At 44.7% G+C, this 16,423-nt stretch overlaps 1 protein-coding gene across 1 annotated transcript in view; it reads left to right on the forward strand.

Annotated features, from left to right (window-relative positions):
* LOC135918998 (fatty acyl-CoA reductase 1-like) overlaps positions 1–16,423 on the forward strand; it is a 42,281-nt gene that overhangs the window by 21,240 nt on the left and 4,618 nt on the right. Inside the window, exons 9-11 of the mRNA XM_065452729.1 lie at positions 6,182–6,421; positions 7,115–7,244; positions 10,585–10,712. Of these exons, the coding sequence (XP_065308801.1) occupies positions 6,182–6,421; positions 7,115–7,244; positions 10,585–10,712 (498 nt within the window). The remainder of the gene's footprint in view (positions 1–6,181; positions 6,422–7,114; positions 7,245–10,584; positions 10,713–16,423) is intronic.

Genomic DNA, 16,423 nt, shown 5'->3' on the forward strand with positions numbered 1-16,423 from the left:
TTCAGACTGTGAACTTTTCTTCTTTTTGTTTGGCGCTCTTCTCACTTCCACAGCGTTGTTCATGCCATTTTCTTTGATGGGAAGTTGTTGATCACTCATTTACTAAACCGACTGAATCTACAATAGATGTGCGTCAGTCGCGATACTATAGATATGTAGAGTGTTTCAACCAACTGATATGTTCTGAACGTAAAACATATTGAAGTTATGGATCTGAGCGGCACCGCATTGGACACCTTGAATTTGAATTTAGCTGTGAATAAATTTGTTTTCGTTTCTCTGAATCTGTCCAGCGTCATGCATTCATGCTAAATCCACTTTCGTGCAAAAAAAAAAAAAAAACGGCAGCGCTTGAGATTTCAGGAGCTATATTTTATACGCTTCGGAATTCTTAGGAATATGTCATATAAACGCTTCAGGTCGCTTATAATTCTACACACTGGTTAAAATCCGTCAGTAGGCAAACTGAAGAGGCTGATAGATTTGTTTCTCTCCAAATTTAACAGGTAGAAAGTGTTGACTTGAGTGTACCAAAGCCTCATGCGACCATGCAGTCATACTTAAGAGCACGCGATGGCGCGCGGTAGTTATTCTGTTGTTTATAACTCTTAGCTGTCAAATCGAAGAGGCTGATTGCGCGGTCTTAGCATAATGCATAGGGGTGAAATATTAGGACCTGACGGTTACCACTCACGCGGGACGGACTTGGAGCAAATGCGCGTTCTCCTTCCGCGCGAACGGCGGTCGCAACGGCGGAGCAGTGGGGCAGTGGCGACCCCACCGCGGTGCGGTGGGAGGCGGAAACAGACCCCATTGCGAAGGCCGTAAGAAGAGAAGCGCGCGCACCCCTCGAGACCGGCCGTGGTTAAGCGTTGCAGCCCACAATCAGCTGCCCTTCAACCATTCTAAATTTTAGCAACAGCAGATGGCGCCTAGCTCCGCCAACTGGATGAGCTGGTACAGCTAGAGCACGTAGCTTACAAGACTTCCTCTTGAACGAGGAAGATATACAAGTATGAAGAGATGATGTTGGATATGGCTTTGTTTTACACACGTATCCTTCCTTGAAATAACAGCGCTCGCCCTTCCAACTTATCTTTGTTTCCACTTACATGTACAAAATATCACCACTACAATTCAATTGGTCATTTTTGTTCGCTTTCATTCTCCTATAATTATATGTTAACCACCCGCCGTCCAAGTGGCTCGGTGGGTATGGCACTCTGCTGCTTAGCACGACGTCTTGAATTCGAACTCCGGCAGCGGCGCCTGCATTCCAATGGGCGCGAAATGCAAACACGGTCGTGTTTATGTGGTTATTAAAGAAGCCCAGGTGGCTGAAGTTGAATTGAATTGAATTGAATATATCTTTATTTCCAACAGATTGGGGGAGACAGGGAAAAAAAGCTGCAAGTGCAGCTAAAAAAAACTCCCTGCCTCCTATGACCACAAGACATGGGCAGCGCGGAGCTGCCGCGTGTTTTTAACAATACAAAAATACACAGTTTTGCAAGAATGCATGAGAAGCGCTAAGTGAAAAGTGAGTAGTTGCGCGTAATGAAGTTACAAAACATTTCACATATGACAGATGAAAAAAAAACATATATATACACATATATATGTAATATAAATTTGAACAAAAAGCTGTAAACTCATCTAATCTGCACTTCTGAAATAGCTGGCCATATAAACATTAATATTAGTCCCACTGATTTAGTCGAGAATATTCTGATGGGGTAAGGGCACATATATCAATGCCAGATTTGTTATAAGCATTTAAAAGCCTTGGTAAGTTGTCTTTTAGCATTTGTGAGCTGTAATTAGTTCTAAAATGGTGCACAGTCTAGGGTTCTGTGTTTCTTGTGAAACGTGAGGGGACACGTTCTTCTAAACATGATAATTTAACAAGGGATGGATCGCTTTTCCTGTTCATGTAATAAAACTTCTGCAAAGGTCGACGCCTGTAGATTTCGTGTGCTGCGATAATTTTAAGCTTGTCAAATAAATGCTCGGTATGTGAATCGTACGGAACATTTGCTAGGACGTGTACTATCCTTTTCTGTAATAAAAATAATTTGTTTAAATTCGTTTCAGTTGTAGTGCCCCATACGAGGTGACAATAATTGACATGAGAGGCGAATAAGGCATTGTATAATAGTACTTTAACTGATGTAGGAAGAAGGTAATGGTTACGGCTTATTATACCTGTTATCTGGCTCAGTTTCTGCGTTACAAAGTTTACATGTTCATTCCATAGCAGCGATGAAGAAAAATACACGCCTAAAATTTTGATGCGCTCTACAAATTCAATCGGAGCATTATTATAGGCTATGCCATGTAGTAAAGGGGAGGTGCTATATATATATATATATATTATATTATATTTATATATTTATATATATATATATATATATATATATATATATATATAGAGAGAGAGAGAGAGAGAGAGAGAGAGAGAGAGAGAGAGAGAGAGAGAGACTTTATTTATTTGACAGCAAAGGATTTTAAGGAGGGGTGGTCGGAGCCCTCCAGTCCAGGGCCCCACTGGCCTCTGCCGCCTGCCGTACCTGGCTAATCAAGGACTTTTGTCCCGCCAAGTCGGAACCCTGGAGCCTGCTAAATCCGCTATCCCTGGAAGCCGCTAAATCTTATGTTGCCGAGAGAATTTGGGGTTGGTAGTCCCTTTTACTTTTGGGGACACTGTACCCGTTTGTGATTATTGTGTGTGCCTTACTTCATTCCTTTGGCATCACACTGATAACTATATAATGGAACAGTTTTGCCGTATAGGGCCCCAGCCGTCAGCGCGCCTAGACTTTATACTTACCGCAGGTCGCTTTTAAGATCGGGGCCGCGCTCAGCCGTGCCATACGAAAGCGCCGCCGTAGTGAAACGTGCCCCACTTTCCCTGCGGCCTTGTGCGCGATGGAAGACGGCGCGCTCCCTCTCCGCTTTCTTCCCTTGCGTGCGTGAGATTAAGCCACCATTCCCTGCTGACCCTCGCACGCTTTCACTTTCACCCACGAAACACGGCGCGCGACCATGATGTTATCGCAGTTGTACCTTATACGGAACATCACGCCGACGACGATGGCGGAAATGCACCTTGGGTGTCCATATAATCGCTATCGCAATAAAATTATGTGGATCCGACTCAATGTGGAAATCAATGTAAGCGAAGCTTTCTGTGCTGTTTGCTTTGATTGATGATAATTCGCGGTGATGTGAACGGTGAATGTTTAAATTCTTCAGCATTTAGTGCAATGCGAGAGCGGTGAGTCGACGTTAAACGTTACCTTGCGGGTACTACTGCTGTTTGTGTGTGTAGTGCACAAAATACACACCCAGACGTGCTTGCTTGCGGCGTTGTTGTGCGTCATTTTTCATAACCAGCCTTCTCGGCCCGACCTCGCACGCTTTAACTAGCACCGGTAGCATACGGTGTCCGGCGGCGATGTTATCGCACTTTCACTTTACACGGAACATCATGGTGACGGAGAAGACGCCGCCGATGACGTCAGGGGAAACTCTCTAGGAGTGTCCATGTAGTTGCTATCGCAATAATAAAACATTGTGCAGAAAACGTTGCCGTAAACTCGAACCTTGTTTTTCCACAGTACGACTTAGTTTGTGAGAAAACAAACTCATTGGAAATTTTCTTCGTATTTTTAGGCGTTTGGTGCGACAGCATTTAAAAGCCCGGAATCAGGTTAATCTTGTCCGACCGGCTGTCCAACCAGTGTTTGGTTGCACTAGGGGGACATTGCAACAGTCACCTTGCGAGGGGAAATATTCCCGACAAGGCGGGGATCCGGGAAGTATTGTCAAGTGGTGACGTGTTTGCGCAGCTAAACGATCGTGTGGCTAACAGCAGGCCCTATCACAATTGACCCAGTGCAGTTCACCGGTTGTGGCTTCACTCTCTCACAGCTTCCGAACCTGACCTTCGCGTGTAACGTGCGAGATTTGCGTACACTTAAGAGGCACGCATGATTTTAGTTATACTTCCAAACTGTTAAAAATGGCATCCTTTATTAAATGAGACGAGGCTGCTGCTTTTCTCTGTAACGTGGGGAGTATCGCTTCCTCTTTATCTCGTTCCGTCATGCGTTCTATAGATCATGAGTTTTCCCTTTGATTTTTTTCTGCAGTAATAATATTCAAAGATTGGCATTGTCGGCACATTGCGCTATCACGCTTAAGTTCTCCATTTGGCGATGTCCTTTTGTGTCAAAAATTTTTCTAATAGTAAATCTTTCGAAATATAAGATACTCTCGTTTTCTAAATACGAAATCAAACATTTTACCATGCGCCGAAACTTAAGGAAAAGTGGCGCTCGCAGCTGCGTCCAATGCTTGGATGTCACTCCACAAAGCCATTTGGTCCATTGGTTCCTTGCAGAATAAGACAGCATCATCTTCCCTTATACGTCAGGGCGTGAATATACATCACAGCTACACGTTCGAGTCAATTTTTAACACTGTCAATGAGCCCTTCCCCATCAATCAACGACGTACAAATATTTTGCCCCTGTAGAGCTGCTTCGCCGCATAGTCGCCAAACAGAAGTTCCACAGAAAAAAAAATTCAGCCTGCAGAATAAAACCAAACTAGACCTACATGTATATAGAGAAATATATACAGTTTGTGGCACTAGAGTGCAATTAGGGGATGAGCTTTCATTGCGTTGCAATTTACATTTTAAATATAACCCCATGTATCTTAACCGCGCCTACAAAGGTTCCCCAGGAAAGAAGTCTAGCCAGCGTAATGAAACTACGCTCGGCATATAGTGTGAAACCGTTGTCAGTATTTAGTGCATAAATTGCAAATTGTGAAAAATGAGGCATCGCTTAACAATGAATTTTAAAAAAATACTTCCCTTAGAGTTACGCCTACCGCATCGACCAAGGGTAGGGCTCACCGCAGTAGTAGATGTCGCGAGTTCCTCGACTTCACTCTTGTGGATGTCGGCAAAGCATCGAGCATACGTTGTGCCCTGGTCCTTAGTATTAAGTGCAGCGTCTCTTTCTGGAGACCGCTTTCAATCAGCTGAAACGGATGACATCTTCAGAGCTGAAACTTGTGGTACCACGACCACATTAAAAAAAAAAAAATCACACACACGCACAGTGTTTCTTATGTTATCCCTAAGACTACTTGAAGGGGAAAGCCCAAGTGCCGATGCAACAAAGACGGACACATTATGTACACATCTTCCTTAATTCGCTTAGTCTACTTCGCTTATTCATCTCTCTTAATTCGCTTACTCATCCTCTTATTCGGCATTCCCACTCAGGGTCGTTGGTTAGAGTGACTTAATTAACTTGGTCTTCATTAACATCAAAGGACGTGGGTTCGCGTGTATAAATAGATATATCTTAATTACTCGTGTCTTGATTAACTTCACATTATTTACCACCAAAGGTAGTGAGTGGGTTCGACTCTCACAAGAGGTTGTGGGTTCGAGTGCCTTAACTCTATATTAACTAACTGTGCCTGAATTAACTTCGCCTTGCTTAACAACAAAGCTCATGCGTTCGACTCCCACCAAATCTCGAGGGTTCGTAGCCCTAACTAACACCAAAGGTCGCAAATTTCACTCACAGCAAAGGCCGATTGTTTGGTAGCCTTTTTGTACCTTTCGTGTTGCCGACGTGTTTTCGCCCAAGGACGTTGAAGGTCGGCTGATTGATGAGACATACAGGTATAAGGCTTTCGCCTTAATAGCCGCCGCTGGCAGAAGAGGCGACTCTCGCGCTACTGCGGCTTTTTAAGAGTACGCGCCCAAGTTGCCATCTGTAGTTGTACTGCGCACCACGTAATGTACGCGCAGTGTTCGTTCTCTCCCTCTTTCCTTCTCTGCATTTTCCACTGACCCCATCGTATGGTAGCGAACCAGAGGCTCCTAATGGTTCACCTCCCGTACCATTCCTCTTCCTGCTTTCGCATGCTCTCTCTCTCTCCCTCAATCTCTCTCTCTTTCTCCTTCTCTCTCTTTATCTCTCTATCGCTATCTTTCTTTCTCTCTCCCTCTATCTCTTTCTTTCTTTCTCTCCCTCTATCTCTCTCTCTTTCTCTTTCTCTCTCTTTATCTCTCTCTCTCTCTCTCTCTCTACAATTTACGCCCCATGCGAAACGAACACTTGCTCCGCTCGCACTACATTTCTGTGTGCAGGCCGGACAAGGTCGCCGTGTACCACGTGGCTTCGGGAACTCTGCGCAAGCTGACGTGGGGCGACATCGAGACAATCGCATATCCACTACTGCTGTGGCACCCGATGCCGAATGCGGTGCGGCATCCGGGCGGCAGCTTCAAGAAAAGCCGATTTTTCAACGCTCTTTCTATGTTCTTCGAGCACCGCTGTCCCGCATTGCTCTTCGACGCCTACCTGTGGCTCTCCGGAAGGAAGCCCAAGTGAGTGCTCGGGTTGAGCACGCCTATGTCGCGTTTCTTCGCAGAACTTGTCACAGAATGGAAACTACTCATTAGCGCATGCGCGAGCAGTTTGGCACATAGCGCCAGGTACACGAGAAAACGCGTGGAAAGAGAGCGCAGTTGTAGGAAGCAGAGTTACTGCACAGGCTTTGCGTTTAGATGAACTCGAACTGGAATATTACACAAGCATACACAGTCTCAGAGAATGGCGTGTGCGCGTGTGCGTGTGTGTGTGTGTGCGTGCGTGTGTGTGTGTGTGTGTGTGTGTGTGTGTGTGTGTGCGTGTTTGTGCGTGCGTGCGCGTGTGTGCGCGCGCGTGTGTGTGCGTGTGTGTGTGTGCGTGTGTGTGTGCGTGCGTGCGTGTGTGTGTGTGCATGTGTGTGTGCGTGTGTGTGTGTGTGTGTGTGTGTGTGTGTGCGTGCGTGTGTGTGTGTGCGTGTGCGTGTGTGTGTGCATGTGTGTGTGTGTGTGAGCGCGCATACCACATACCTTGTCTTTCGCTTTTTCTGTGTCTTCTACTCGACCTTTCAAAAACGAACGCGCCAAGAAATTTCGTTATATCTGTGCATATCTGGCCGTTATAGAGGATCGCAGTTAAGTAACCACTCCATTTATTCCCGATACAACTTAGGCCAGTTGTCGATCTGCTCATCTTTAACATTCCCGGCGCAGGATGCTACCCCTGTTCAACAAGCTGTACAAGGTGATGGTCTCACTCGAGTACTTCACCACTCACGAGTGGCGCTTCCACAGCGGGAACCTGCTGTCGCTCCTGCAGGAAATCTCGCCCGCCGATCGAAAGGTGTGCATGTATATTTTCACTTGCGGGGTCTGGCGAGGTGCCGAAGCACGCCCTTTTAAGCTAGCGCCAGAGACGTTCGCACCGAGGACGCGCGCTTGTCAACGAGCTATGGTTCTGTTTTTTACCGCCATTGTGTTTGTGCTTCTCGTTACTCACCTCCTTTTCTTCTTTTCGTTGTGCACAAGCGTGTGTGCGCATTTTCTCTGTGTCTTTGTGTAGAACATTGAGGAGAACCCCAGCCGAAAAAGAAAGAATGAAAAGCAGTCTCGACGTCTTTAAGATCTCCAACCCTAGCTTCTTCATTAGATTTCACCACTGTGTAGTGCATAAACCTGACGCGTTAATATTTGGGGAGTATAACTTCCCGAAACTGCACAGGGGTTTACGAGGGACGCTGTGGTGAAAGGAAGGGGGCTCCGAATCAATTTTGACTGCCCGGGGTTCTTTGACGTGCACCTAATGCATGGTACACGAGCGTATTGGATTCCCCATCCGAATGCGGCCGCCATGGCTGGGATCAAACACGTGACCATGTGATAAGCAGCGCGACGCCATAGCCACTGAGATATCGCGATAGGTGAGATTGATGTTTTTGGTGTTAGTGTTTCTTTCTTTCCTTTTTTTGTCGCAAGGGCCAGGGCTGGCCAAACAGTTCCAAGAAATGGTATAGAGAATTCGATGACGCGGCTAATGACAAGTAGTATATGTAACGTGGATGTATAGAGGCCTAAAAAAATATTCGCTGTAGAGTGAGATTAACGTTACATATGATAGAAATAAAGATAAATGTACACGTCGAATTTAGTCGTATATTGACTCGTGTTCTTGTTTGTCTTTTCCCGATGACCACTTTTCACCGGCTAACAAATGCTGAATGTTATCCCTTGGCGCAAGACATTCATGTATCAGAATATTCTCGGTTGTTGTAGCCGACTCTATCTGTTAGCTGTGTTGTCACCCAAACCTTATGGGAATAGATCGTATGCGCGACGCGAATAGTTTTGTACATACCAGAACATGTGCGAACCCAAGTGACTACGCTGGTGAAATGTTCGATGAGTAAAGTATAAGCAGCCGACGCGTCTGGCCAGCAGATCCGATTTCGACAGTCGACGTAGGTTCTCGTCACCATCGTTCGGCCCGAGTGTAATCGCTTTTTGTGAGCACGCGTTCTCCCAATAAAAAGTTAGTTTTGTGATTCGCGTTGTGTCACCTTCTAATTATTTACCGTCACAAGAAGGTGATAATATCACTTGGTTAACCATTTCACCAAAGTTTCGACTCACATAGGTTCCAACATAATTGTTGAATCGGCATAATTCCCGTGCTTACAGGGATATTTGCCGAAAAGAAAGCAGTGGGCAGTAAAATATGCGTACGTGGACTATTGGCTCATATTGGCCATCGAAACACAAAGCAAAAAGAAAAAACATCTGTGGCGCATTTGCGCAGTCATGCGGTATAATGGGCAAGAGAATTAAGGCCTTCAGCCTTTCGAAAGTTTACGCTTCCTGTCTCAATGTTCTCTTCTGATGGTTTATGTAGACTTCTGCTCACCTTTCCCTGCCTTTACATAACCGGTGCCAACACTCGGATGTAGTAAGGCCTCTGCCTTAAGCCTGTTTTACATGCAAGTGATTTTGGGCCAGAAACGGCGCGGTGGCTGTTAAGTGAGCAAGCCTCCTTTCCTAAAACCAGCGACGCGTGCAGCTGCGATCACGACCGAAACATTTGGAAAAGTTCGCGAGTGACGAGAGCTGCAACCAATGGCGGAGCGCTCGTGAGCAGTGACGTTAAGATCACTTGACAAGGACGTGGCTAAAGAGCGGGCGGCGCGCGTAGGTCACTCTACACTCTAGCACGGGGAGCTCGCCCGCTCGAGCAGATGGATAGCAGACGACATTTGTAGCAGACAACGCCTACTACCAGTTTGCAATGTCTCCCGCTGTCTTCAACGAGTTCTTGATCATTCAAGTTGGGAAGTGTCCCCTTGTTTGGGATGCTAAAATGAAAGATTTTCGCAACGAGGAAAACAGGAGGATTCTATGAGAAGAAATTACGGACCGAATCTGAAGGTACTCGTCGTCGCAAGTGACGGATACTTCCAAAAAGTAACTGTCGGCCTCGCTCGATTAGGCCGTGTCCGTTGGTGCCTCAGAAGTGGCGGTCCTTTCCATGTGTCGTTTTCGAGTTCAATGCTATTGAGCCAAATTGCCCGCACATGCGGTTTTCTTCTTTTTGCCTCTTCGCCCCCCACCCGATGGCGACCCCATATAGGCCCGGACAGACTGGATGAAACGGCACTCCATACTTTTCGTTCGCAGGTTTCTGTAGCTTTCTTTCTTTTATTTTCTTTGCTACTCCGAGCTAGCGCGCTAATAGTTCTGTTTGGTCTTGTTTCTTCAGTTAAAAGGTCACGTACCACGAGCTCTACAAGGGCCGCCGCTTTTCTACTCAAATGCCTAGACACGAAAAGTGACGCGAGTTTCTTTGAAAGCAGTCCATAGATCTTTTCTATCCGGGTGACCGAGACGGCGTGCGAACGCCTTGCAGCATTCGAAAACAAGAGCCATTGGCAAACGTACACGTGCTTCAAGGCCAAATCACGCGAACCAATCCTTTCCTTTAATTCCGTATGGCCCACTCTGTGTGAGTGTATTTAGCAAGATCTCTAAGCTGTTGCCTATAAAAAGCTAAAAGAAACAAATGCGAATAAAAAAGTTGTATTGGCAGTTGGACACACAGTATTTTTATCTTCTACAAGGTTTACGAGCGCGAAAGTGCAGCACCAACGTGATACACCTATGAAACTCGCAGCTCAAGCACGCCAAAACATGTAAATGTGCAGCAAGGCGCCGCTCTTGAATACCGCCGAAACCCGCGGCTCACGGGCGCTTTCCCCAAGCAACCCTGTGCATCACAGCGGCACGCGTCGCGCCAAAACGGAGCATGTGAAACGAAGCTGCGTCTGCGCGCCGTGGTGAAACATGTGAAACAGGCTTTGCAGCACTGCAATCTTACTGGGCACTAGGACCATCATCAGAGCTTAGTATAAGGTGTTCGCCAATTTGAGTCGTGATCTCAGATTCTGTGAGCTCAAGCACGTAAGCATTCGACATCCTGGACGCCCAGCCGCCTGCAAAGCGAATGTTACCGCAACGTTGGCTTCACCTCACAAAGACCGTTAGTGCGGCGAAGCAAAAAAAAAATGCATGGGTCGCTTAGATTGATTTTTTTAGCGGTGCGAGCATTGTCTACACGTTGTCGGCTCTGAAATAAGATTAGTATTATGTAAAACTAAGTCGAACAAGCGTTTAAAATTTGGGTGTCAATGTCGCAGACGTTCTGCGCGGATCTTCGACTGCTGGATTGGGGTAACTACTTCAAGGACTACGTCGTGGGCACTCGCAAGTTCGTACTCAAGGAGGACCCTTCCACCGTGCCAGAGGGTCGAAACGCGCTGCGAAGGTATATTTACTCGGTGTGGGTCCACAATCTTTGTAATCTTGGAACCTTTATCATTTGTGTTACCTCTGTAACAGACACATACGCACACACACCCCCGGCTTGAGTGATCATGGTGTACTTCATTTTACAAAGTGTTCAAAGGGGCTGGTTGGCTCATCTTTTTTATTGATTTTACAGCTTTGCGTCCCACACCTAGTACACGTAAGAGTGTGAAACGGATAAGCGACTGCAGCAAAGCTGATTTTGAAGCTATCAACATCAGTCATTGGTCCTTCCTGGATGAATTCCTGTTAAATTATTTAGATCAACCCGCTGAAGCACTCTGACAGCTGTTCCAAGCAAAAGCGTCTGATTCAATCAACCTGTAGGCCCCTTTAGGAACCGTATACACCGACTCTAACGCACCCTGGTGCTCTAGGTATACCCGAAGAGATTATATAACAAAAAAAGCACGGCTCTTTCACGCTACAGGGAAATCGCGATGCGCCGAGCGCTGGTCAGTCTATAAAGTAGCTGTTACATTGTATGCTAACGCTCTCAGCGCTGCTAATTTTTTTTGACACTGTGCTTTCAAATTTATGAAGAATTATTCCAAAACAGTTTTGGAGCACAGTAAAGCCGAAAAATGAAAAAGCCATATGCATCGTTGTTGATCCTGGGGATCCAGTTCCAAAGCGTCTCTCTGCCTCATTACTCAACGAAATGCTTGGTCACTCTTTCTCTGACTCTAACATTATTCGTTATCCGTGCACGCACCATGTTAGCTACTTCCCTATGGATCCCGCTACATTTGAAACTACCGGTATAGAGGATATTATTCATAAATTGAAATGGTCGTCATCTTGTAGTAGTGACACAATTACCTCAAATTTCTTCAGAATAATACATAATATAGTTCTGTCCTATTAAGCCGCATTTTTAATAAAGAAATTTAATAATTCGCTTCAGTATAGAGATAGATATCTACGAAACAAATGAGAAGCAGTCAAGGTAATTCCTCTTCATAGGTCTGGCGATAGGCATAACCCTCGCAACTATCGCCCTATTTCCCTTACATCTGTTCCCTATAAACTAATAGAGCATATTATCTACACACATCCTAATCATTGCTTGAACTCAACTAACTTCTTCCACAGCTCCAAACATGGCTTTCGTAATTTTTTTCAAGCGAAATGCAACATCTCATAATTGCTGATGATTTGAGCGTGGCCTTTGACACAGGTGTAGCGATTCACTGCATCTTCCTAGACTTTGCGAAAGCATTCGATGAGATTAACGATCAGCTGCTTCTAGTAAAACAACACCGCTTGCGTGACCCGCTATTGCTCCAGTGGATAGAAGAATTTCTTTCTAACCGCACACACTAAGTAGTGGTAGAAGTAGGAGTAGTGGTTCTAGGCCCACTACTTCTTTTTGAAAATTGATACCAATGATTTACATAATAATATAAATTCCTCTATTTGTCTTTTTTGCTGACGATTGCGTTATCTACTGGAAAGTTACTAATGACGCCGAAGTCGAATCCCTTCAAACAGACATTAATAACCTTGTGCATTCGTGTGACCTCTGGAAAATAGAACTTAACATTGATAAATGCAAAACAAAGAATTTCCCGTAACCAAACACCTATCACTAACTACTCGTATTCTTTGAATGCAATCCCGCTTGAATCTGTTGGGTCTTATAAGTATCTTGGTGTGCACATTACTAACTCTTTGTCCTCGGCTGATCACATTGACTACGTAACATCTAAATCCAATCGCATGCTCGGTTACCTAAAACCAAACTTTCCTTTGCGCCATCGTCATTACAGAAACAGTTATATATCACTTACGTCCGTCCTGTGCTTGAAGAGTCTGGTGCTGAGCCTGTTGGTACATAGCTTGACAAGCGACGAAACCCAGCCTTCGAAGGCACGTACACAGGAGGAGAGAAAAGACAACCGCACACCCTGGGACAAGCAACACCGTTTAATGAAACCATGGGTCGAAAATAAAAAAAAAGAACTCGCGCATGCGTCATACAAAACCAGGCAGTCATAAAAAAACATCGGTAAATGGCACATTCTAAGGATGGAATTTTTCGAAAAAAGCCCCTTCTTTGCATGATAGCGATAAGGAGGGTACTCTCACGCACTGATTGTGACCGTTTGTTTAAAAACACGGCTTATGTAAATTTGTTACAATGTGTACGAGAGTTTTGTAAAAGCGCTGCTCTCAAATAAGTGGTATATCTCAGAGCAATGCATAATTCATAAGTTTATTCGCGTTAGATACATTATTAGGAGCAGTTTACAGAATTGTGATATCGTTTTTCATTGCTAAGTTACAGAGCTGTTTACTTTGTAGTTTCGTGATTGAAATTTTGTGATATTCAATAATATTTCTTTTTTGAGAAACATAGATGGCCAAAGTAAGATAACCAGCTTTCTGCTGTCGCTGTATTCTAACTTGATCTTCTTAATCAAGATCGGCGCAGCGACTACGGAGAAAAACGACTTCAGCGTTAGCGCGCATTTCGGTAGGAGCCCCTGAGCTGAAGCTTCCTCTTCAAAGGTATTCCGCTTGTTCCTGTTTGGCTTTTCTTGATGAACGTCGCCGCTTATTTGCGCCTGTCTTGCAGCCGTGGCTATCGGCTTTTGCTTGCCAGCCTTCATATCGCCAGTTTGAAGGATTGTCTTCACGGTTGTGTGTTGTACACACTGCGACAGCGCTTTCCGGATTCGGGCAGCGTCCAAGAGAATGTTACAAGTGGTACAAAGGTTTCAAGCGCGACGTCCACTTTCATTAGCAATGACAACCACCTCGATGGTTCAAATAAGTGTTTTCTCTCTCTCTTTTAGAAATGAATTTCCAGGTAGTCATCCATAACGCTGCACACGCCTAGCTCTCTTGCCCTAAACGTCGTTATGTTATATACTTTCCCGGCCGGCTTACATAATTGAAACGCTCCAGTACGTGTGCTCTGATAGAAGCGATGAGGCCGTCCGAGTCACTCAGCTATGGCATATATATCCGCAAATGTAACCACCTGGCCGTACACCATTTCTTCGCAGGCTTAGCAAAGTACTGCAGTAGCATGTCGGCTTCAAGCTTTGATACGCGGGTGTCCATCGAGTTTCCGTGGCAACCAATCCCGAAATCGGAAATTTTTTTTTTTACCAACCTCACTTTTTCGCTGTGAGGTTGGTAATATCGAAAATATCGAGACGGTAGCGGCGCGTTATCAAAACGTGGAAAAATAATCACCTAGATCCACAAGGTAGACAAATGGGCAATTTAGAAAGGATGCATGCTTATTAATAAGCGCGAAAACAACGGTTGCCGTTTTCCATTGTTTTCGCTTTGATTAATAAGCATGCATTATATCCATAGCATTCTACGCGCTAATGGTTCGGAGTTTTTAGCATATCTACAACATTATAACTCAGCCGAGTAAATTTGGTGAATTTTTTCCTGCAAAGAAAAGATCCACGTACGGGAAGATAACGTGAAATCTATGGAGTCGCTATAGCGTCATCGGTACTACAACTTGGTCACTGAATTCAAAGTTTTATAAGCTTGGCTTTCCGTTGACATGACGTAGATATAATATTGAATGGATTGTCCGCCAGTATGAAGTGGTTTGACGATGATGATTATTATTAAATGTTTACTTTTTTGTTTTAGTTTTTATGTCCTGTGTCCGAGCAATCTACAGTGCTTCTAAACTGCGTTAGTGCTCCTCTTATTTAATGCGACAGCGTTAAGGGCCCTGTACTGCAGAAAATCCAGTGTCGGTGTCAGCGGAGTTGTCCGTGAGCGAAAAGTGCCGCATATACTTAGGTGCATGAGAAAAATACTTCTGATGCATGAGGAAAATACCTCCAAGCTGAAAAATTCTACTTGCTTTCCGTTCGTAAAGCCAAATACTCGTTTTACGACGACTACTTACCAAACTTACTAATCAGGAATCCCAAACAATTCTGGCAAGCTTTAAATCCTACTTATCCTCCCGATATTACATTGAGGAACGATTCACACGAGGCAGTTGCTGACCAAGATAAAAAAATATTTAACAATGCATTTGCATCGGTCTTCATTACTGAACTTGACGCACCTTCGCAGTCATCACCCTTTAACTTAGAAACGTTCATGCCAGCTGTCACCTTCTTCGAAGAAAGCATTTCGTCCGTAATTCACAATATGAAGCTTTCATCGTCATCTGCTACGGACCTTATTCCTTCGAAACTCCTCAAAAACGTGGAATAAATTTGTGCAGCATATTTATGGCTCATTTTTTTTCCCAGTCACTCTCCTCAGCAATTACTTCAGTTGATTGGGAAACGGGCAAGGTCGTTCCAGTCTACAAATCATGTAACAGATTCGCCCTTGAATTACCGCGCCATTTCATTAACTAGTGTACCTTGTAAAATCATAGAACACATCATCTACTCAAAAATTATTAACTTCTTGGACTCAATGAATTTTTAAATCTTTCACAGCACGGGTTTCGTAAGGGCTTCTCCTGCGAAACCCATGTAGCGCTATTCCTTCATTGCTTGCAGACTAATCTTAACTGTAACATGCAAACTGACTCCAGCTTTCTTGGTTTTCCGAAAGCTTTCGAGAAAGCTCCTCACCGCCGTCTGATACTAAAACTCTCTAAGCTACACCTACATCCGCATAGACTTGAATGAATTGGAGAATTCCTAGCTAATCGTTCTCAGTCGGTCTATCCCAGCGGTCACCTGTCCAAACCCCTCCCAGTTACCTCAGGCGTTCACAAGGGCCTGTCCTCAATACCCTCCTGTTCTTAATATATATTAACGACTTACTTCTGCATACTTTCTGTAGTATACGAATGTTGGCTGATAATTGTGTCATTTACCGCGCTAATACTAACTGCCATGGCCAAAGTATCCTTCAGACAGATCTTAGCAGCGTACTAAATTGACGCAATGATTGGCTAATGTCCCGCAATCCTACCAATTGCAAACCCATGTCTTTCTCTCGTTGTCCCAATCGCTATCGCGTTGATTATTGGATTTCTAACAGATTTGTAGAGTTAGTACAATCATACAAATATGTAGGAGTCACCCTCTCTTCCAATTTACCATGGCACGCCCATATTGGTAGCATTATTTCAATGTCGAACAAAACAGCGATACTTCCGCCTTGCCCCTGCACATGTTAAATTGCTCGCGTAAAAATCACTTGTAAGACCCAAATTAAAATGGGCATCTGCCATCTGGAGCCCATATCAAGCATTTGAATCACAGCATCGGAAGCCGTTAAAAATCGCGCCGCCCGATTCATCCATTCCTCATATTCACACGACGTCAGTATTTTATCTTTGAAAGCACAATACTACCACCCCTCTCCTATCGTCGCCGCATTGGTAGCCTCGCCCTTTTAGAGAAGTTTTTTTTTATCCTTCTCTCAATCAAGCAACGTAAGTTACAGCCGCAGCACGCATATCCTGCTGCACCATTCATCCATTTCAAGTTGTCATCGTACACTACTACATTTTCTGCCCCGTTATTTTCTAGAGCGGCTATAGACTGGAACGACCTACCGTATGACATCGTCTCCATCGCTACATCATTTGTTTTCCAAGAGCGCGTAACTGATCATCTTCAATGTTAAATCATTTTCGCTGTTTGCTTTTCTTATTGGAAGTGTAATCCTACCCCTTATGTAGCACCTCATGACATAGGGGGCCTTTAAGGA

Source organism: Dermacentor albipictus, chromosome 3 (assembly GCF_038994185.2).
Source record: "Dermacentor albipictus isolate Rhodes 1998 colony chromosome 3, USDA_Dalb.pri_finalv2, whole genome shotgun sequence".
In the NCBI taxonomy this organism is placed as follows: Eukaryota; Metazoa; Arthropoda; class Arachnida; order Ixodida; family Ixodidae; genus Dermacentor; species Dermacentor albipictus.